Source organism: Melozone crissalis, unplaced genomic scaffold (genome assembly GCF_028551555.1).
Source record: "Melozone crissalis strain CALT ecotype California unplaced genomic scaffold, PUWL_Pcris_2 ptg000027l_1, whole genome shotgun sequence".
NCBI classification, from domain to species: domain Eukaryota; kingdom Metazoa; phylum Chordata; class Aves; order Passeriformes; family Passerellidae; genus Melozone; species Melozone crissalis.
The window spans coordinates 65,912,026-65,935,138 of record NW_026535805.1 but is presented as its reverse complement, the minus strand read 5'-3'; the positions used below and the strand labels follow the sequence as shown (position 1 = coordinate 65,935,138).

Here is a 23,113-nt window from a genome sequence, read left to right as displayed (position 1 = left end):
TTTCAGACAGAACAGTACATCTCCACACAAAAATACAACTTTTACTAAATATGGACAGTCTCCACTGTGTCCACACCCCTTCTCCAATTAACCTTATTCAATTCAACCTTAATTATTCAATTAACATTATTCAATTCAACCTTATTCATTAACCTAATTCAATTATTAGTATTGAATAATAAAAACAGGCTACTTGAAGCAAAACTAAAGCCTTCTTAATTTTTACCTATTTTTAATTTTCAGTTATTTTAAAAAAGCATTAAAAAGGGAACAAATTGCGCATAACATTACTACGTTTCTTCCCTTTCTTCCTGTTCTATAAAGAAGCATAAAACAATCAAATTTTCATTCAGTTTTAAAAAATGTATTTATCTAGAAGCTTTAAAAACATGAAGTATAAATAGAAAGAAACACAGAGATAATTTTTAATTATTCACACAAATTAAACTTGGAAAATTTGCTAAACTGGGAATTTTAACAAGACAAAAAGAAGGAAAAAGTCTGATTAAAAATGAATACAAATCAACTCAATTTGAGATACAGTAAGTGGATAGTTTTATTTATAAAATGCCACTGGCACACAGTACACACAGGAAGTATGAAACTTGGTTTATAAAGAAGTGATGTGCTTCACAGAAGCATGGATTCCTGAGTTATTCTGAATAAAATCTCTCATTTACTGTAATTCACAACACAGCTCCAATTGGCTTAAGCAGCAGAATAACTGACACTTGATAAGCACAGAAAAAAAGACATAGTAAAAAAATAGACAGGCAAATGGAAACTGGAAGATTGTGTCTCATCAATACTAACAGCCTTGGTCATGGAGGAAAACAATCGTACACTGAAGGGCACAAAGACTTGTTAAGACTGGTTTCATAATTTCACAGCCAATTCAAATGTACTGTAGATACCTGCTTTCACCTCAATGCCCACAGCCACAATCACAAAGTCCTCTTGACACCACACACAAAAATATTTCTGTTCCTGCATACCCTTACAGAAGGACTGATTATCCAGACAGGCATTATTACAACTGAAGAAAGAAGAAGTTTGGCACTTTCACTTCTTTTTCTCTTTTTCTACTTTCCTTCTCTGCTGTAGCATCTTTAGTTCAGTCATTACATTCAAAGTTCTGTAAACCCAGGAGACCTGAAAAGCAAGTAAATTATTAAATTCAACTAATTCATATACTTTACTTACTCATTTACTGAAAGCATCTATATCAATGAACACATACATACCACAATTATAATAGTATTCACCAGCAGTGGTGCTGAAAATACAAGTGAAATGAACATTCCTCTTGAATCAAAGTATTGGTATTTAGAAAAGAGCCTGAAAGAAATAAAAAGAAAATGAAAGACAAAGTTTTACTTAGTATAGTTCACACATTCAACTTTCCCAGCAACTGTTCTACATGGACACATCATCCCACATCTTGGGATCACCAAGCACAGGCCAGCATTCTACTGCACTAAATCAGAAAAAAAGAGGCAGTTGATACTTCTTCAGTTATAAATATTAGTATCAGTCTTTCTCTTCTTTACAGTTTTACTGTGTAAAAGCTAACTAACGTGACTGACTACAAGAGTGCATCACAAAACATGCTTATTCTGAAGCACCAGAAATTACTTTAGGTGTTTTACTAACTTGTATCAGAAAATTTAACAAAAATAATAAATGTAGCAAAGCTGTAATTAGGTCATATATGCCTGAAGCATGACTACAATTAGATGCCAGCATAAAGTGGTGTTAAACACGAAACTTTCAGTGATATAAGGGAAAGACTAAGTCAATGCTCAAAATATCAAATAAAGCATCAGTTTAATTCTGGTACACACATTTAGTAAAACAGGCAAATGTTAATGTTTGTTATACATAGAAGTAAGTATATAAAGCAGCAGTGGAATTTTTGGGAAGTGGTTCTTCAACTATTAAATATGAATATCAAACTCCTCCCTCCCCCAAACAAACAAAGAAACAAAACCCACCAAAAAAACCCCAAAAAACCCACCATAGTTCACATTTTTTTCCCCTTAACCACAGCACTCTGCTTTTCTCTCAGTTCTTTGATGAGTTGGTTTGGAAGCATCCATATAAACAGATTTTAAGAAGTACAATAAATGCATGCTATCATTATTATTTCTTGAAAGTATGTGATAACTATGTTGTACTGTATAGTTTTATTCAAAAAATGAAAGCGAAAACATTTACCTCCAATTCATGGCTGCTAATTCGTTGATATATTCAGCACAGTACACTAAGCCCACTACAAATAAAAGAAAAAAATTAGACTTAGTATTTCTTTAAAAATAAATTGCTCATAATACATGATCTAATCTAAATCCATGTGGTCTTAAACCAAAGCTAGCATGTGTTCTCTGCCAGTCAGCCATGACTGCTTTGGCTAGGCAAGGTCCCTGTGGACTCTCAGGCTGATAAACCCTGGGATAACACAAGTTGTTACTGCAATGTGCAAGCCAGTCTTGCTCTTCCTCATGCCATCATCACGGCTGTCAGCAGGGCACACAGTGAACTTGCTCCAGAAACTAAAGCTGACCATATTCACCGAACTGCACCACTAGAACAAGGCAGAGTACAACGCTCTCAGTCGATTTCCCTTCTGCTTCTCCAGCACAGAACACTTCATCGGGAAGCTGCGATACACACGGCAGTGACCACGCAGTGACCTTACTCATGCCACTCCCTCACCAAGGCCAGAGCTTTAAGTCACTACTTCATACATTCTCTTGGAAATAAAAGCAATACATATTTTTAGGTCATAGCAGATTATCATCGACAGACACACGCACTGCTGGCGGGGAAATACGAGCTTGCAGGCACTGCTGTGGCAGCGCACGGGCACTCACCCATGCAGAGGAAGTGGCCGACCTGCACCCGGCGGTGCTGCAGGGACGCGCAGGTGAGCAGGAAGCAGAGCAGGTGGAAGGCGGCCAGCCCCAGCAGCCAGGGCTCGGACCAGTCCGTGCTCTGCGGGCACAGGGAAAGCGGGTCAGGCAGCGGCGGGACAACGGGCGGCCACAGCGACCGAGCACGGCCGGCGTCGCTCACGGACCGCGCCCCGCAGCCTCCCGTACCAGGCTCGGCAAGGAGCGCACTACCAGCAAAGGCCTCCCCCCTCCCCGCCGGACAGCCCCGTTTCCCCGGGCGGCCCCGCTCCCCTCACCGCCAGCACGGCCGACAGCCCCGGCGGGCCGCGCACCGGCGGCTCCATGGCGGCGGTGGCAGCGGCAGCGCCGGTTCTCGCGAGACTCGGGCGGCCGCCGCTTGCCCTGCCGAGCGATGGTGGAAGGGGGCGGTGGGGCCAGGAGTGGCTCCGCCTTCCCCGAGGCGAGGGGCGCGCCGATGGTCCCGCGGCTCGGAACCCGGGCTGAGGTGGCTCCGCACACCCCGGTGGCTCCTTCTCCTGAGGGTGCTCTGGTCGCGTGTTGAGCGGTTGGCGTCGGGCGGCCGCCAATGTCCCCAGTGTCCGCTCTGTGGGTCCCGCTGGGCTCGGCGCTGTGGGTCCGTGGCTCAGCTCTGGTGTTAGCTTTTGGTCTCCTGTCAGCAACACCCTCCAGGGTTGGCTTTAGCGATGGAAGTGCAAGGAAGAAAGAGGTTTAAGCCCAGCTGGGAGTTCTTTAAACACAAACACAGCTGAGCTCTGCAGGCAGGAACTTAAGTCAAATGCAAACCACTTTTTCTCTCCCAAGTAAAGCCCACCGTGACCCCCCGCCCACCTCGTGTGGCAGCGGGGCCCCCTCCTGTTACCGCCACTACAGCAGAGCTCAAGGACACATTTTTTAACTTTGGAAGTTAAAAAGAAAATAAAATATTACAATGGGAAGGGGACAAGAGACAGGTTAAACCTCTAATTTATAATTCCATTTGCTAAAGGCACCTAGTATGGAAGAACCAACTATTCTTAAGACTTACCACCTAAAGAGCGTTTCAAACTCAGATTCCTAACAAAGTCAAATCTAATTTAAAGAATTACATCTGTTGAACAAACATTGTTTTAGTATATATCTCCACATTCTTCTTTCATTGATTTTTTTCCTGATATTTTAGCTTATCAGATGTGAAGCTTTGGCTTTTTTTTTCTAAATGTTTTGAAGTGCATATATAAATAAATATTTCAGATACTCTTTTAATTTAGTTTACCATATAGCCAGATACGGGTCATCAGTGTGACCTGGTCTCTCTTCACTGTCAAACTTCTGCAATTTAATATGTGATACCTGAAACTGAGGATTTTTTAAAATTTATTTTTAGTTTTTTTCTGTAGGTTTTTGTTAGTCTTTTTCTCAACAAAAATAGTATCTGGAGGCTAATCAAGGCTTTCACTTGAAGTGTTGTAAAATTAAGTATGGTCATTGAAAGGTGGTAATTACCATTAGTGTCTTAAAATTAAGACTAGGGGAAAAAAGATATTTTTATCCCACATTGTAGATTGGAAAACAAGACTGCAATAACATGGACCTGTACGGGCTGGGGTCTGATCTGCTGGGAAGCAGCTCCATGGAAAGGACCTGGGGGTCCTGGTGGCCAACAAGCTGCTCACAAACCAGCAGTGTGTCCTTGTGGCCAAGAAGGCCAAAGGTATCCTGGGGTGCACTGGGAAGGGCATTGCCAGCAGGTCACAGGAGGTGATCCTGTCCTTCTGCTCAGCCCTGGTGAGGCACATCTGGAGTGCTGTGTCCAGTTCTGGGCTCCTCAGGACAAGAGAGATGTGGAGCACCTGGAGTGGGTCCCATGGAGGGCTACAAAGATGATTAAGGGACTGAACATCTCTTTTATGAGGAAAGGCTGAGGGAGCTGGGCCTGTTCAGCCTCCAGAAGAGGTGACTGAGAGGGGACCTCATCAATGTCTGTCAGTATCTGAAGGGAGGGTGTCAAAAGGATGGACCAGGCTCTTCTTGGTGGTGCCAAGCAATAGGACAAGAGGCAATGGGCAGAAGCTGATGCGCAGGAAGTTCAGCTGAAGATGAGAAAGAATTTATTTACTCTGTGAGTGACCAGGCGCTGGAACAGATTGCCCAGAGAGGCTTTGGAGTCTCCATCCCAGGGCTATTAGAGAACCATCTGGACACAATCCTGTGCAGTGTGCTGTAGGATTACCCTGCTTGAGCAGGAGGTTGGACCAGATTGTGGTCCATTGTGGTCTTTTCCAACCTTACCCATTCTGTGACTTGTTTGGACAGTCTTATGGCTAATAATAAATTTTTGTGTTTTGTAAATGAGGAATGAGTTTTGTGTAATTGCTCAGTAGTTGACTTCAGAAACTGTCTGCAATAGCTGAAGGGCTTCAATGAATGCAGGATGCAGTAATTTACTATATGAGTGGAATATGATGGTGAGGGTGAATCTGTCATGCAGACAAAGTGGCTGGATAAGAAATTATTGCCTTACTATGGCTACAACATGCTGAATTGAAAATTCATGTAGCTGTTACTGTCAGCCACTGTAGCATCAGCAGAAAATTTCCTATAGGGAAATAGGAGTTGTTTCTTTAAGACTGACTAAGATAAAGTCAATAATGCTGTTTGTCAGCAGATGGTAGCAGATACATAAGTATTGCCAGATCTTTTGTGTAGTACATGTTCTCTTTCATTTATTTTTAGTAGAAAATGAAATGTGAACAGAAGATACTTAGAAGGCAGTGAACAGATACATTACTCTTTTATAGGGAAAAACTTGTGTATTTGTCCTTTTATAGCTCCTTTGCAGAACCAGTATGTGACAATTAGAGCCTAATTTTTAGAATACTAACAATAATTGTTTATTATTATTATTATTATTATTATTATTATTATTATTATTATTATTATTTTATGTTCTCATTATTATTTTATGTTCTCATTATTGTAAATAACTGAAGTAATTTGTAAAACTCCCTCTCAGTTTTCTGTTGCAAGATTCAGATTCCTATGTAATTTTCTTCTGCACTACCGTATTATCCAAGCAGTTCGGATAAAAGATAAAAAAAACTTGGTTGATAAAAGAAATCTTTTCTCTTTTAACAACAGAAAAATTTCATTTACTTTACATAGGAAAGGATCTAAAATCAGACATTTATCTTAAGTTTATGTTGCTGAAAAAACAAGCTGGCTGGTGAAAGTTTATGTACAATAGGATATCCCAAATTTAAGTGCTAAATTATGTTCCTAGTCATAGCCCTTACATACGTTTGCTGGCAGATCATATTTTGCAGTACTAGAAACCACACAGAAGTGCCTGTTACACTTCCTGCTGAGGGAAATTGATTCTGCAGGAGAAGATGTGAGAAGGTGTGTGAGTGAGTGAATAAGGCAGCCCCTCACCTCATCAGTCAAGGCAAAGGTACAAGGTGACCACATGTGGGGATTAGTGACAGGTGTTGACAGCCCAGTTTGTGTGCTTTGTAACATGCCACTGCAGAGTTCTGCTCTTGGGGACAGGGACTGCTCACCTCTGCATCTCCTGCCTGCCTCACAGCCTGCTCCCATGGAGTCCTGTGCTGTACTGGCTGTCTTCAGTAGTTCCTGAGCTTTGGGAGGCATGAGCAGCTTCACTGTGAAAACATGCTGAGCCTGGGAGAGGAATCTGGATAATCATTGTTGCTGTGGTCACTTTCAGGGCATCGTTTTTATCTGCTCTGAAGATTCTCTTTATATTCATGGTTGTGCTCAAAAGGTGCCTTAAATTTGCACTTGCTTCCAAGTGCAACAGAAGTGAGCCTGAGTCTGGTTACTCACTCTAATACATGTTTCACTAAAATCCTTCACTTTCCCTGTCCTTGCCATTATAAAATAATTATTTTTGAGTGGTTCCATTATGTTTTGCAGCTGCTGTCTCTTTATCTTTTTATAGTACCAGCTTTTATTGGTCATTATGTGCTTGGAAAATAATAATAATCATAGTGTGGGAAAGACTTCTTTAGAAATAGATTTTGGAGCTGACTGGATTGCTTTATGTATGTAATTTGTGAGATTCAGGTTTAGATTATGGATGCCACTTCACCCAAGCTTGAGGTTGCCCCTTCTTTTGAGAATGAGTTTGACTGGATGACCTCCAGTGGTCTGACCTATATTGCTGTACACTTTGGGTTTCCCAAGGATATGGACTGGGACCAGCTGGCTGGGAAGCAGCACTGCTGAGCACAGCCTGGGAAGCCTGGGGGTGCAAAAAGCTGAACATAAACCAGCAGTGTGACCTGGCAGCAAATTCTGTCAGCAGTTTGTTGTATTAACAGCACACCCAGGAGATTAAGGGATTCAGTATTCATCAGAATACATCTGTATCTACCTTTGGATACTTCAAATATAAGGACAGTAGAGCTAAGTGGTGAAAATTCAGCAGAGAGCTGTCAAAATACTCAGAGAGTTGAAGAACTTGTGCTGGGGCAGGGGCTGAGGGAGCTGGGCTTGTTTGGCGTGGCAAGAGGTGTCTCCAGGGGAAACCCAGTAGCAACCTGACAGTGCTTAGGAGGAGCTTGTGGAAAAGATGGAGCTGGGCTCTCCTGGTGTGAGAATGAGAGGCAATGCACCTAAAGTGAAGCTAGAAGTTTGGGCTGGATAAAAAGAAAAGAATTCTCCTCATGAGGACAGTCAAACAGTGGAAAAGGTGTCTGGAGAGGTGGGATGCCTCTTTTTTTGGGATTTTTAGGACTCAGTTGGATAAAACCCTAAGCAAAATGGTCTCTCCTCATAATGAATCTAGCTTTGAGCAGAAGGTTGAAATGACTTCTTAATGTCCCTTCCAACCTGAATTATTCTGATTAAGTGATTGCACAACTTAGAATGAGAAGAACTAACTTTTTAGTAGTGTTGACTAAACAATATTGCTTTAGCCTGGAAGTGAAATAAATTCTTTTGTGTGTTTTTTTTCAGAATCTTATTCCCATATTCCCTCTCTTTCATCCTCTTTCTGTCAGGGCTTTTTTTCCTCATTGCAAAGTAGCTTCAGGCATCTTCATGCTTATTTTTCTTCCTCCTTTATTCTCAGACAGTACATGCAATCTGAAATACAAATGTCTTTTTTTTTTCTCTATCTAATAACATGACCTCCTGTTAAATTATTCCAGTAATCCCAACAAAGGTCTCAGAATCCTTTCAAAGCCTTACTCTATTCTGGCAAAGAAACTAGATTTTTTATTTCTGTTGTGGTCTTTGTCCATTCAGCGTGGAAGAGGCCAAGTGTAGTTGCAAGAAAAAATCAGTCCTGACAGTCTCAAGTCCTGTTCTTAATTATATACTTTATTGTCTCTTTGACTCATTCTGAAGTGTTCTTCTCACAGAATTGCTGCATTGATTGTTTTTCATTTCAGAAATACCACCTCATGTCATTCCATGGTATGGTATGGAAATAAAGCATCTCTGCATTTCTTTGATGTGTGACAATGCAGTGCATTTAACTTGCAACACAGCTATTGTAATAAAAGGGCAAGAAGGAATAGAAGTATCTGGGTTGTGCAGGGCAACTTTCAAGATTGTATCTGATCTGATTGCAGAACTTCATGTCAGCATTGTATTTTCTCCTCCAGGCCATGCTGTTAAGGCACATCCCAGCCACTCCTACCTGTCATTCTTAACATGTAGGGGAAGTACAAGCTGCAGGGAGCAGCAGGAGCAGGATCAGCAGAAGAGACATTTTTGTGAACACATCATTGTTCAGCCTTTTCATCTCTGAGACTGAACACTTGATACAAATCTTGTACTTTGAGGCTCCTGCTGCTTCTTGCTTATCATCATTCTCTAATGAAAGATGAATGAAGTGTGGAAAAATGGTGTAATTTGGCAAGAGACAGCCAAGAGCTAGAAAGCCAGTGCATCCATCTATTGCTCCTGGAGCTGTCCATGGTTGTGCTTTCTGGTGTTTTGTCTATTTCATATCCTCAGAAGTTCGTAGTTCTGGTATAATGAGTCCAAATGGCTCAGCCCATCTGAGCACTTTAGTTAAGATATGATTTTTTGGATATGGAAATTGACAACACAAATTATGTACTTTCTAATACAACAATAATTGCAAAGGTGTGAACATTTGTCCATTTAACATGTGACAATATTGTCACAGCTCCTGTCAGCTCCGTAATATCTGTGAGCTCAAAACATATGACCAAAGAATATTCCAATTTTGAAATTTTTGGGCACAGGTGTGGGAGCTCCACTGCAACATCTTTCATTAGAAGAGTTGAGAAGCAGGCAGTTAGTCCTCCTCCAGCTTTTTTTAGTTTGAAGTTTTACAGATTCATAGGTTATTCCACAATGCTGTTCCCTCCTAACTGGTGGGAAATGTCTCTAGCTGTATTCCTGACTGGATGGGGGTGTTGCTGTGGTGATGATGTTTTGAATTGTTCACACACTGCTGTTCAATGTGTGATATATATATTTTAATTCAAGGTTATCTCCCATAATAGGACACCAGTGCTGACAAGTCCACTGTTGGGAAGATTATGACAGAGGTTTTAGGCACTATTCTGTACATGGATTTTATATGACCCTTCTGTGTCAGAGATTCAGAATATCTATATCATCAGAGATTTTGATTTATGAGTAGGTGTCTGTGGTAGGGACAGAGATTTGCAGCTTCCCTATGAGCTGAGATGTCATCTTTGTACAAGGATGTAGATGGATGTTTTGAGGCACTGAAAAAGGAAATGTATGAGAGATAAATCAGGAAAAACATTTAAGAAGTTAACACACAGCATATCTGGAAAGTCTGCGAAAAAAGTCAAGTTGCACAAATTCCAGGACAATGATGAATGCAAGAAGGAGATCACACAGAATATTTTGGGCAAAGACCAATTTTTAGACATACAGACTGAAGAATTGCAGACCTAACTCTTGAATTCTCAGTTGCATGCCTGTTGTTTGCAATCTGTTCTGTTCTGATGAAATAAAGGAATTCAGCAAGAATTATGTATCTGTAAAGTAACCATATCCTGTACTTCCTTCCCGGAAAAGTATTCTACAACTGGAGATCCTCTCCTCCAACTCCATCCTCCCATTTTTATGTTCTGTGTCCAGTCTTTCCATGCCCTGCTTGTACAATAAGCAGTACTGCCAGAAAGTAAGATAATAGTTATTTGTTTAAAAAAGAAAAAATAAAAAGAAAAAAATACCCCCTGCAGTGTCTTTTGGTGGCATACTGGAAAATACAAAATGAGAAAGAAAAAGTACAGCAGAGGAAAGACAATGACAAAATATGGTAACACCTGGGGCACCACTAAAAATCCATTCTAGAGCCTACATTATCAATTAAAGGACAGTGCTTCTCTGTGTGCTTCACCCCACACATAGCAATATGAGGAATGGCAACATTCAAAACTCTTTTTCAGTGTACATTGCAACACCCTTTCCTTGTTACTGCTGTTTTCTCTGGCTTCCAATTAGATTTACCTTGCTTAAAAACAGGCTCTCCTAATATGTTGCCAGGTGGTGCGTTTACATGAGTGTGCATAACACGCATTCGCAGAGGGACAGGGAGAGAAACTGTTTCACTGTTGTCCTAATGAAAACAAATAAATATGTGGTCACATGGAAGTAGCTGCTCTGCCTTCCTTGCCCCTTGTCCCTTATCCCTGACAGAGTCAAGCGGCATGGCTTCACGGTGTCATTAGCTGTTGCTAGGAGAAAGATGCAGAGAGATCTTTTCCTTAAAGATTATGTCTAGTCTGTCACCACTAGCAGTAGATAGGCAATCTTCCAGATGTCATGAACCACTGGAATTAACTGTCTCTCACCAGTACAATATTGAGTCAAAGTCAGGGCTCTAGCATTATCAAATTTCTTTAAAAATGCTCATATGGAGACTCCAGCGTATCGGGATGTTTTCACTGGGGAGAGTGGTTTATCTCTCTCTTTTCAAACACCTTTGAATATCTCTCAAGAGGGTCCTCTGATCTCTTCCAAGCTTCAGGAACTTTTTTTCTTCTCACAGACAAAATTCTTCAGTTCACTGTAATAGAGATGGATTTTCCTGGGTTTAGCAGGCTTAGCTTTTATCCCTTTTTTTTTTTTTTAAATATTGCCTTCATTTTCATTTTAACTTCATGCAACATTGATTTGGTAGGGTGGGACTCTGCAGGGATGGGACCTTTTCAGACTGCTATCAGATCATTCAACCTTACAATGAAATTTTGGTCCTTTCAGTGATTGAACTCACCAGAATTGGGGTGGTGACCTCCAATAGCTCCCCTTGTTTTTGTTCTCCTGAACTCCTGAACTGAAGATATAATGGTAGTATAAGAGCACTTACATTGATGTGTTAAATACTGTCTTAGAGTTGTCCTCTTTGGAAGTAGAAAGGCCATTTCTTGTTGGGTTTTTTTTTTTTTTTTTTTTTTTGGAAAGTCTGTAAGCTTGTGACTGGTCTCCTATTACTTTCTTGCTCATTTTGGATTTCCTTCAACTACAGAGGAAGGACAAGGCACATAAATATTTCCAGATCTGTTGCTTGCAAATATCAGGATGTCAGAATTGCTGAATTCTTGCTTTAAAGGCTGTACTTTGTGTCCCCAGTAACCCTGGAACTCTGGATTGCATCTCAGCGTGAAACTTTCTGCTTAGTTTGGGAGAGAAACAGCAATGTGTGTACAGGCTGTGTGCCCAAAGTGTGCTCCTTGTAACTCCAGGCATGGACACTCAGCACATTCATACCTAGGAGAAGTGATGCTGCTCAGTAAACTGTTCAAGTTAAGTATGTTATCGTTAGCTAATTAACTCAGAAGTTCATCCTCACTGGAGAAAAAAAAGACTTCTAGGTGGTCTAAGGAAGAAGGCCTAAGGCAGAAGGTTGAAAATATCTGTGAGACTTTCTTTCTATGGAATCATTCAGGGAGCTATTTTATTTACCTTTTTCGTGTTTAAATTGAGGGAATGAAATACTTGTCTATGTGATAATTTATTTTATCTGTTTAACATATAAAGGAAAAATCCAAATAGGAGCTTTTTTAGTTTTTAACTACTAATCTGCTGGTGGGTTTGTTTTGGTTTTTTTTTCAGATATCAGAGCATTTTTAAGGGCTTACCTGTAGTTCTGGTGGGTTTTATTTAGTGCTGTTAAAAGGCTTAGGTGGTTACAGGAAAACCTTCCTTTTATGGACAGTGGACTTTATGCACTAACTGGTACAATACTTTTGTTTGTCAGTGTCCAGTAGCAGATTCCTAGGGCAGAATATAAGAACAGGACAATCAGATAGTGATACTTGCCCAATAAAATTCTCTCTGTATCTTCCATCTCTTTGCTTTGGAATATTGCTTTGGAAGAAATTCTCTGTGATTGAGATTTGAACTGAAGTTGCTAAAGGCTCAGTGCAAAACCTTAACCAATTCCTGGTTATCACCGGAAACAGGTGTAAAGAGTGCGGGTGTCCAAATACACGGGCAGTAAAGCTGATATCGCCCAGCTGGCTGTGAGTCCCAGGGTACCGGGGTGCGCAGTGGAGGGTGAGGAGGAGAAGCTGGCGAAGCTGGCATCCAGCGCCGTTTTCCTGTTGGGAAGCAGCGGCAGGTGGCGCTCGGGCTTTGCTTTTCCGCAGGACGCCGTCGCTGTTTCAGGAGCACGGAGCAGTATTCACCAAACATTCAGATGAGCGAAGTTTTGTTCTACAGATCCTCATCATAATAAAAAGCCCAGCGCACCTCTTAAGTGTATGGAACAACGCCTATGCTTTCCACAGCCAATATTAATTGCGCTTTTAGCCCCTCCTGCTAAATATTTTTTGTGGACGCTGCAGACTTCTGTAGGACCTCACTTGTTAGGGAAAAATGCAGGCAGGGTCTTTCACCTTAAAGGTTAGGAAAGCAAAAAAATGTCATCACTAAGACTTAAAAACTGTGTCAGGCATCTCTGTGGTGTCTGCTATGAGCCAACACCCACTGCAAGGGTGTCTGTCCCATGCACAGTCTGCTGTGCTGTGCAGAGAAACAGCATCTGCTTCGGTTCATTTGTGCTGTGTCCTGCAGCTGCTCCAGCACGAGAAGGAAGGCTCTATTTGGAACATGGGAGGGCTGGTGAATAGGAGGGCAGCAGCCAAGTGACTCTGAGCTTTCTAGCCATGCCATGCATACAAAGCTAATCACTCACTGTGCTTATCTGTTAGTGCCCTATTACATGCTTTTACTAAGCAGAATTTCTTTGTAGCGTACTTGATCACTGCTGCCTTCTAAGCACATTTATTTACATAAGAATAATTTGAGATTGATGGGGACAAAGAAGTTCTGATCAGAGTTCTGAATGCTTGTGGATTCTGCCATGTTCCGTCATGCAACTTAAAATGTAGACCCCAGTGGCTCTTGGTTTCTTTGTTGAGGCTGGCTCTGGAGCCTTAACTTGCTGCACAGAACTGGAGAATCTCCATGTGAGGATGTGATGGAGAGTAGAATCCTGGCATAAAATTTAGTTTCAAGAAGGAGGAAAGACCTGACTTTCTTTCCAAGAAGAATGGTTGCAATTTTAGCTAAGCAGTTTAGTTTCCTGATTTTGAGTATATAATGATCAATGTACAATGCTCAAGTGTGCTAAACCAGGTTTTGGCCATTTTCATCTGTTAGGTGAAAGCAAATTACTACAGAGAGGTGCTGTTGGGCTGCATTCACAAGAATTCAAGTTCCTTGTGTTCTCTAATACAAGTTATGATGATGGTGTAGGGAGAAACTGCCCTAAAATGAATGGAGTAATTCACATCTTTTGGAGAAGGAAAGTTTTGGTAGAGAATCAGTTAGCATGCTATGCACAGTGGAATAAGAATTAGAGTTTACTTTGGGGATGGACATGTGCCTCTCTGGCTTATTGAGATGCATTTGAAGATTATGGAAAATCCTGTATGAAACCAGTCTTGTTGAATTCTTGTATATATTGTCAGTGGGATTAGTGCTGAAGTGCAGCCTGAACTTCCTGGATGCCCATTTCCCTGTTTGAGGAATGTTCTGGTCAGAAGAAAAGGTCAGTCTAAATATGTGCCCAAATGCAGGCAATATACACTCATGGAAAAATAAAAATCCTAGAACTTAAGTGCACCTGAAAAATTGGACCTGAAACTTGTATTACACGAAGTTCTCTTTGTTGTTTTTTTTTGTTTGTTTGTTTTTGGTTTTTGTTTTATTTTTTGTGGTTTTATTTATTTGTTTGTTGTTATTTTTTGTTGGTTTTTTTTCTGTGATAGCCAAATGTTTATTTTGTAAATTGAAGAAGTGTTTTTGATTTCCCATTATTGGTCTCCTAGAAAAGAGACTGCTGTTAACTCCTGGTTTGAAGAGTCTTCTACTATGAACAGTGAAAATCTGTATTAGTTACAAGCACCAAAGGCATGAAAAAAGTGCCTGGTTAAAGTCATTAAAAAATGGACATCTTTGGACTTCTAATTAATGCTTCTGTGGAAAAAATAGATGAACAAAAAACATTTCATGGAACATACGTGAATGTTACTGGCTAAATAAGCAGGCAATGAAAAAACAATGGAGTTTTCAGGTCTTCATATTTTCTTTGGAAACTATGAATAGTTTTGCAGTGGTGTACAAAGAAAATCCATAGTAAATTGAAAAAAAATTACTAAGATAGAATGCAGCTCCATTGTATTGACATGAACTGTAAGCAATCTTAGTGATAGCTTTTATGTTGTAATTAGTGGATTCACAGTGTAACAATTAATGGGAGGTGCAAGACTGAAACAATTTTAGTAATTAAAATGTTTAAAACCAGATAGAGTTAAGATATCTGCCACATGTATGTCAGTGAAAATGAAATAATGTCTGATAGAGAAAACTTAATATCAAAGGAAAGTTTTAGGCATGGGAACTTGAATTGCAATGTCAGAAAATAAGAACTATTGACTTACTGTATTGATTCTTTTAAAAATATGTGTGTGCATGAAAGTTCATGCACTTGGAGTTCTCTGCTAGCAAGAAAGTTTGAGAGAAAAATGTTAATTACAGAAAACACTTTTTTCATACAAATGTTTGCTGGAAATAAAAATTGTTAATTTAGGCTGTTGTAATAAGAGGTTTGACTATAGTAGTTGAAGGGGGCAGGACTACCAAGAGCTGTGCAGGCTATTTACTTTTATGGGAACTGTGTGCAAGACTAGTCAGCTCTCTGATTTTACTTTTTCTCTCCAACTGCTCTCTTTCAGAAGATTTGTTTGGGGATAAACCTAAGGAGGAAGATTCCAGTTTAGGGCATTTGCTATGTAAACACTTAATGCACCGTTTCCAGACAGATGAATAAGCAGCATGTCCAGCTGAGATTCCGACTCAGTCAGGGTGTTGGGGATTTTCAGTTTTACAGAGCTTTCTATGTATTTGAAAGCAAAAAAACTCATTGTACTTTGTTTAGTCACCCATCTTCAACATGTATTTCTAAATACTGGAAAATCACTGAGACATGTCACTAGAGAAATGATGAGTGTAATTAAGGATTTTGAAAACTGCACTGTTCTCTCACACAATTTTTTTTTTTAAATTTCAGTTGAATGCTATCAATGTGACATCTCCATTTCAGGATATTTTCAAAACTTGAGTGGGCAAGGCTCTGAGCAACATGACCTAACCCTGAAGCTGGCCCTGCTGAGAGTAGGAGGTTTGATTGGATGGCCTCTATGGTCCCTTCTTTGGTAAATTTTTCTATCATTGTGAAGATTCAGTTTCAGCTAACAAAATGCCTCTTTTATAAAGGAAAAGATAACTCAGTTGCATTCTGACATAAACTCTTGGCCTAAGACATAGATAACATTTTTTCCATAAACAAATACTTTAAGAATTTTTCTCCTTGATTTTCTAAATGAGAAGAGTCCTTTCTGCAAAGTTATATATTTTCCTTCACCTTGATGATGATTAGTGTTTCTTGAATAAGACTTTTTTTTAAAGAAAAGACTTTCACAGCCAAGTCAATACCCATGAATCTGCCTTTGTTAGTCATGAAATATTCCATTTTCTTTCCATGCATATCCTAATTTCTTTCCACTTAAATATATATATATATATATATATATATATATATATATATATATATATATATATATATATTAGAGGACCCTTTTATTATGCAGGGAGAGGGTTAATTTTTTTTTTAATTTTTTTTTTTGTGATACATTTGGAAATACCACAAATTTCATACCAAGGGACTGTTCCCAAAGAAGCCATTTAGGAGTTGGTGTCTGAGAAGGGGTGGGAGCAAAGACTATGGTGAGGACACCATGCAGCTTGAGGCCCATCCAGGATCAGATACCAGAGGAGGAGGAGCTGGCATGGTGACAGCTGTGAGACAGCTTCTTCAGCCTCACCCAAGAGCCTTTAAACAGGTGTGTGATCAGCTTTGAGAAAATGCAGTTCCTGATAATCCTGTTGAAATGTGTTGTGATAGTTTTATCCCCTGGCTCCCCTCAGCAATTGATCAGACACAGGAGGTGTTGGCAGTGACAGTCCAGTGTGTATCAGTTCCTCATAATACTGGTAGATTCAGAGTTTGAATAGAGCCTAGACCCAGGTCAAGACATTCCCAGTCCTTCAGAGCCTAGGCTGAGTATTCTTGGCATCATTTTAGAAACTGGCAGGCTTTTATAATAGATAACATTAACTAGAAAATTACTCTGGCAGTTCTTAAGCCCCACTTTTACTGAAGTCAAATGTTGCCACTCATAAAAATAATAGCAAAGGATGTTTAGGATTACACTTAAGAATTACATTTTAAAGGCTGTTATGGGAACTGAAAATAATTTATATTAAAAATTGCAATTTAAAGCAGAAGAATCAATTCAAAAGCTAAGTCTATAAAAGCTGTTCTGGCAATTTTTTGTCATCAAGATGAAGTCAGTATCATCGTCAGTTCAGAAAAAGTGAAAAATTACTGTGTAATTTATAGTGTTATCCAGTGCCAGCCAAAGGCTAGCAGAACAACCCAAACATACACTGAGACAATGACAGATTGTAATTACTAATGCTTCATCCTGAATAAACCCACGCATCCTCTTCTTTCCTTGTAATGAGAGAGCAGTTCTAAATTTTCTTGGTGGGGAGAAGGCATGCACCAAGAGTTATTTATTTCTGCTAGTTTGCCTAAAGCAAGCTCAGTGCTGTAAAATTTAAACCAGAAAGCTACGAAGAAACACTGGAGAGATTAGCAGAATGTGAAGAGCTGGCAGCTAGCCAGTTGTCTGCTGTGTTTGGTATTCATAGCACCCCAGTTTCAGTGGTTTTATGATTGTGAGTGAGATGAAGTTGGAAATTATTAAAAAGTGATTTAATTTTTTTCTATGATAATTTTAATAGAGTACTGAGGATGGGGTGTTGTTGTGATTTAAAGTAACAGCTTATCAAATGCAATGTAGCGTAGTGTTGCCAGCTCTTCATTCTTGCAGAGGGGACATGGATTAATGGTAGCTGTTGAAATTTTTACACACTCTGGTGCTAGACAGGAACATGCCATTGCTAAAGGAGTTCAGAAACATAAGAGGCACTAACACATTTGGGGCAAGATGGAGAGGAGGTGGCAAAAGCCACAATGTGGCACACAGGAGGTCAAGAGAAGGAAGCAAAAAGAAAGCTTTCTTTAAGGACTAGGACAAAGGGCTTAGAAACAAAACCAAAATGAAAAAAAGACCTAAGCATCAATAGATTAAAACTAGGTATCCCATGGATGATTTTCAAATATATGCAGCCCTCCAGAGCTGCCAAAGAGAAGAAATTATTTAAACAGAAAGAAGCTGGGTAGGGAGGACTATGGCCTCAACCAGGATCACCCATGTACCTGCCATGCTGCAAGATTTTTCCTTTGTCAATGAAACAGATGCTTTTGAAAACCTTCATTTTGCATCATCATTCACTTTTCTATGGTCCACTGTGGTGGGCTGACTATGGCCGGCTGCCAGGCACCCACCCAGCCACTGTCATTCCCAGTCCTCAACAGGACGGGGGAGAAAATAAGATAGAAAACCTCAAGAGTCAAGATACAGACAAGGAGATGGATTACTTAGCAATTATTATCAAGGGAAAAACAGACTCACCTTCAGGAAAATTAATTTATTGTCCATTAGAGTTGGATGGAGAGAAATAAAGACAAAAATAAAACAATTCCCTTCTATCCCCTTCTTCCCATCTTCAATTTCACTCCTTCTTTCCTGGCTCCTCTATGTCCTTCTTTCCACACACTGAACAGTACAGGAGGATGTGGAATAAGGACTGTAGTCAGTTCATAACACTTCATTTCTGTGCCTCCTTCCTCCACGTCTCCCTTGCTCCAGCATGGATTCTGTCATGGGCTGCAGTCCTTTGGGATAAACCCACTCCTGCATGGCCTCTCCAGTCTGCAGTTCATTCAGAGCACATCCCTGGGCTCTGGCCCAGTGTCTGCCATGGCTGCAGTGTGGATAATCTGCTCTGACACGATCATCTGGATGCTGCAGGGCACCAACCTGCTTCCCCATGGTCTTCTGCATGCGCTGCAGGGGAATCTCTGCTCCATTCCTGCCTGCTTCTCCCACCTTGCTGTCTGCAGGGCTGTTTCTCACACATCTTCCCTACCATTCTACTGCACAGTGGTGTTTGCCCTTCCTTAAATGTATTCTGCTAGGGATGCTGCCATTGTGGCTCTGGGGCTCAGCTGTGCCATATGGTGAATTGTTAGGAGCCATCTGAACTTGATGTGTCCTACACAGGACAGCTCTGTCCTCTGCTCACAGTGATTCTTCTGCATCCCCCACTGTTCAGTACCTTGCCACATAAACCCAGTACAAGCATCATGACACCTCTAGCCGCTTTATTCAAAAAAATGCAGGAGACAGAGAGGGGTATATATGTTGTCATTACATGCTGAGCCATGCCTGCTAGAAAAATATCAGTGTCTATGGTCTTCCCTATGGCCTAGATCTGAAAAATGCAGCAGTATTGTTATTTTTTTCCAAATGGGGACAAACACAATTGATGGAGTCATAGTGCCTATCTGCATGTGGTTGATAGGGCAAATCCCCTCTCTCACTGGGTAATACAACCTTACCCAGACAGTGAAAGATCACATTGCCAGTTCAGGCATGCACTTTTCATCATGCCACAGCATGATGGAGCATTCCTTTGGTAGTCTTTCTGCAGGCAGAGATGGCTGTGAAATTTGTAAGTGCCAATGTTGTGAGCACTTTGTGAATAACTGGAGCCTGATTTGCTCTTCATTACCGATGTGAAGATGCAGGAGAAAGATGTTACTGTGTCTACAGCAGTTTCTGCAACAATTGTCCTCCCAGCCTACAGGAACTACTAGCACAAGTAATGCACAGAAGGAGCTCAGAATCTGAAATGCTATTTTCAGCCTTTTTAGTAACAGTGGTGATAACTCTCACCATGATTTAAAAAAAAAATCTATTAAATGATTGTTAGTGAAAATTTTAGGAAAAAAAAATTACTTGTCTCATAAATCCATGATGGTTTTCACAGGCATTATTGTGATGCTTGCTTTCTAATTCAGCTGCTTTCTGTCTTCTCTTCTGGCCTTTGATGAGTCAGAACCCATGCAAGGACTGGCATTGTTGTATGTATAAATTAAGAATTTCCTTATTTTAGGAAGATATAGATGCCTTTTTCATTATTGCTGTAATCTTTTCTGAAGGATAACTTATGGATGAAATCTCATAACAAAACTACACATATGACAGCTGAAACTGCATAACCTTTGCTGGGAATAATATATACCTCTGTAGGACAGTGAGAGGAATGATTTCTCATGCTAACAGTGTGTATGGAAATCTGCATGGCATCTTCTGGATAGAATGGCCTGAGTAACAACAGCTGATACAACAGCAATATGAGTGAGTGAATGGAATATTCCAGACAAACTATTCTAAGGGATGTTTGCCCAAAAATCTGATACTGCAAGGAAGAAAGTAACAATGATTGAGTTTGCTTTGGATGACCTTCATAATGATTAAATTACAACAAACAAATTATCAAGATACTTTAGATAAAATAAATCAATTTGAAAACTGGAAAAAACTTAAAAAGTAAAAAAAAAAAAAAAAAAAAAAAGCTTGAAAATTTGTAAATGTGGAGAAAGTTCTTGGAGTTAGTGGAAAAGAACAGCAACTTAGTAAGATGCCATGAGCATCCAGGTACTGGAGCAACAGTCTGACACAGAGACCCACACCTTAGTGTGTATGTGAACTTGTGACATCCTTTTTCATCAGTGTGTCTTGGCAGATTGTAAGGACATACACATAAAACTGGAGAATCCATATCTCCATCAGCAGCTGTGGGTAAGAATTGAGAACTTGTCCAAAAGTGAGGTTACATGGTATGGATGCAGGAAGAAATATGTGAGAAATTTAAACAGGAGCTTCAGAGGAGTGGTGAGGCTGGCAGGGAGGATAACATACCCACAGTGGGTATTAGGGGAAGACAGGTCACCTTTTAAAAGCAGAAGTGACATTGGTACACAAAAAGTTTGCATTTCAGGGCTAAAAAGAGGAGCAGAAACAGGAGCAGAAAGAGGAGTGTGGGACATCAGCAGAGAGAACATTCTGGTACATAGCTGAAAAAATGTAAAGGGTGAAAAAACTGGGGAAATATAACACAGCAGTTAACAACTAGTGCAATCAATGCTGGAACACATCATTCCAGAGGAGGAGGAAAAGCCATGCTGCACTTTAGATGATTGCCAGCCAAAACAGAACTGCATAATTAGAAAATTACACTTAAGGGGAGCTTTCATGAAAATAAATATTGTTGAAACCTCAATGCTCCCCACTCCCCAAAAAAACCCCTCCCCAAATCATAATTGTAAACATAAGAAATCTTAATGAAGAAGAGTAGGTGCTGCTTCCAGTTCAGAGGAGCAGAATTGTATAGTGTGTGAGGGAAGGGAGCAGGGGAGGTGAGGGGATTTCTTTGAGTGGTGACTGACTGTTTTCAGAAAGCTTGGACAGTGAGTGATGAGGTGAAGGCAAACCACTGCTCTGCTTTTAGAAAGCTGGAAGCTGTTTGCAGGAGGAGATCTTACATGTAGCTGCTGAGATAAAGTATTTACATCTGCCTCTTCCTTTTTAGTTTTTTTCTTTCAGCAGTCTGAATTTTAGCAGCAGGGAAAAAGGGAAATAATTTTAATGAAACAGGAGCAGAACATAATTCTTACTGAAACTAATCCCAGCTGCTTGAATAACCAAATGTCTGATAAAGGTGATTTTCTCAACCCCTTAATTTCAGGAAAAATATGTGTGACAGCATTCTGAGTGTTCTCACCTGTTCGTGGCTTTTCATATCAATGATGTATGCATTTATGTCTTCTTAGAGGAGAAAGCAACCCTGACCAGAATATTCTCCTTTCTTTGTTAGCCAAAGATAAAGTATAAATATAGGAAATGTCTCCCTGAAACAGCAATTCACTATGTAAATAACTCTCCTGTCTTAGCAGTGAGGGTGATGGAGGGCAATTCCCTTCTCTAGAACAGGAACATTCTAGTAAAGTGCTCATGTTCTAAAAAAGATAAACCCTTAGCATTAGCACATGAATGACTGTGGTAAACTGGAGTCTACTGCTAAAGATTAAATATGAGAATCCTTTTCAGTTCAGAGGCTCTAAATACCTTTATAATTTCATTTGGATATACAGGGTTGTGTGGTTGCTAGAAGAGAGCTATATAATTTAGTGATGTATAAATTGTCCTGCTTGATAGGACAGGTGTAGCAGGTGGGCAGCAATAGCTGCTCTATGACTGACCCCCCTCCCTCCCACCAGTGTACGTGGATGTGTACATGGGAATCAGAGCTTCAGCCCCACCAGCCTGGTGTAGACCAGCTAAGAACCACTGAGGGAGAAAGGTGCTTGCTCTGACTGGTTCTGTGCTGCAGCCACAGTGGACAGCTCAGCTCCTGCACATGGTGGTTCCCACCCTTGAACTTCTGCTTCTGTAGATGTTAGACATCTGTGTGTTATGACTTCCTTTCAAGCAGATAGTGCCATAATTATTTATTGCTTTCTAATGGCTTTGCTAATCTTGTAGCCTCAGACCAGCTCTTGAACTTCCTCCATCGCTGAAGCCAACCAGACGGAGTTTGCTACCAGTTGTGGTTTGTCTAACTTGTCAGGTTCTGCCCTGGTGTGCTTCAGAAAAATGGATATATTTGTTATCCAGGTCGAACCAGGTGAATCCCATCACTTCATGCTGCAAGCAACCAACAGTAGTCCATTAATCTGTGTTTCTGCTGGGTAGTATGACACCTGGAAAATGTTTAAACCAACTGTCTGCAAAGTCTCTGGGTTGTTGCTCTGGAACCTTTTGCCTGCTTGGCCTGTGGGTTATTTAAAATTGCTGATGGTCAGATAAGAAAATCAATTTATAATTGAGCCATGGGATTGATGGAAAAGCCTACAAATCAGTATCTTGGATGTTTGGTTATGTAAGCCCAAGTCTTCTAAGATGTCTCCATGGAAAGCTTAGCAAACAGTGGCTGCCTTTCAATGATCTTCATCACCTTTTTAAGCTTTCTTGACATGAGAGGGAGGTGTATGATTTGCAGATTTGCAGCTATTCCCAATGTTGTATTTCTATGAGTCATTGCTAGGAGAAGGCAATCCAGTCCCCTACCCCCTGAAGTGCAGTGTCCTTACTACAAAAGGGGCACCGCACGGGCTCCAGTGTGCAGCCTCCTTCCAACAGGAGGAACATCTTTTCTTACGTGAGCTAATTGTCAGAGATTGGATTAGATCAATGTCTTGAGACATCTTGGAGTGCCGGTGCCGATGTCCATGTCCGTGTCTGTGTCCGCAACCATGTCCGTGTCCGGATCCGTGTCACTGTTTGTGTCCATGTCCGTGTCCGCGTCTGTGCCTGTGTTTGTGTCACTGTTTGTGTCCGTGTCCGTGTCCGTGTTCGTGTCCGTGTCACTGTCTGTGTCTGTGTCCGTGTCCATGTCCGTCTCTGCCTGCAGAGGCAGGCCGGGTTTGCATGGGTGAGGCAATGCCCTGTCCCGTCCCCAGAGCCCCCGCCAGTCAGAGCTATCCCCCAATCAGACGCTGGCACAGTGCCAACCCAGCTTCTAATTGGCAGAGCTTTCCATCACTCACACATGTCAGAGCCAGTCCAGCCCCTGATTGGCTGAGCCACTGCAGTTGTATTACCTGCCTGAGGGGCAGGCCCATGGAGGTTTAAAAG

At 40.8% G+C, this 23,113-nt stretch overlaps 1 protein-coding gene across 1 annotated transcript; it reads right to left on the bottom strand.

Annotated features, from left to right (window-relative positions):
* Positions 1-531: 531 nt before the first annotated feature.
* Positions 532-22,871, bottom strand: TMEM18 (transmembrane protein 18). The gene is given in 9 exon segments (XM_054279050.1): positions 532-1,152; positions 1,245-1,338; positions 2,218-2,272; positions 2,874-2,994; positions 3,191-3,315; positions 3,318-3,522; positions 11,149-11,203; positions 12,329-12,533; positions 22,682-22,871. Coding segments are annotated over 9 exon segments (1,140 nt in total). The 3' UTR covers positions 532-1,062.
* Between the last annotated feature and the right edge of the window lie 242 nt (positions 22,872-23,113).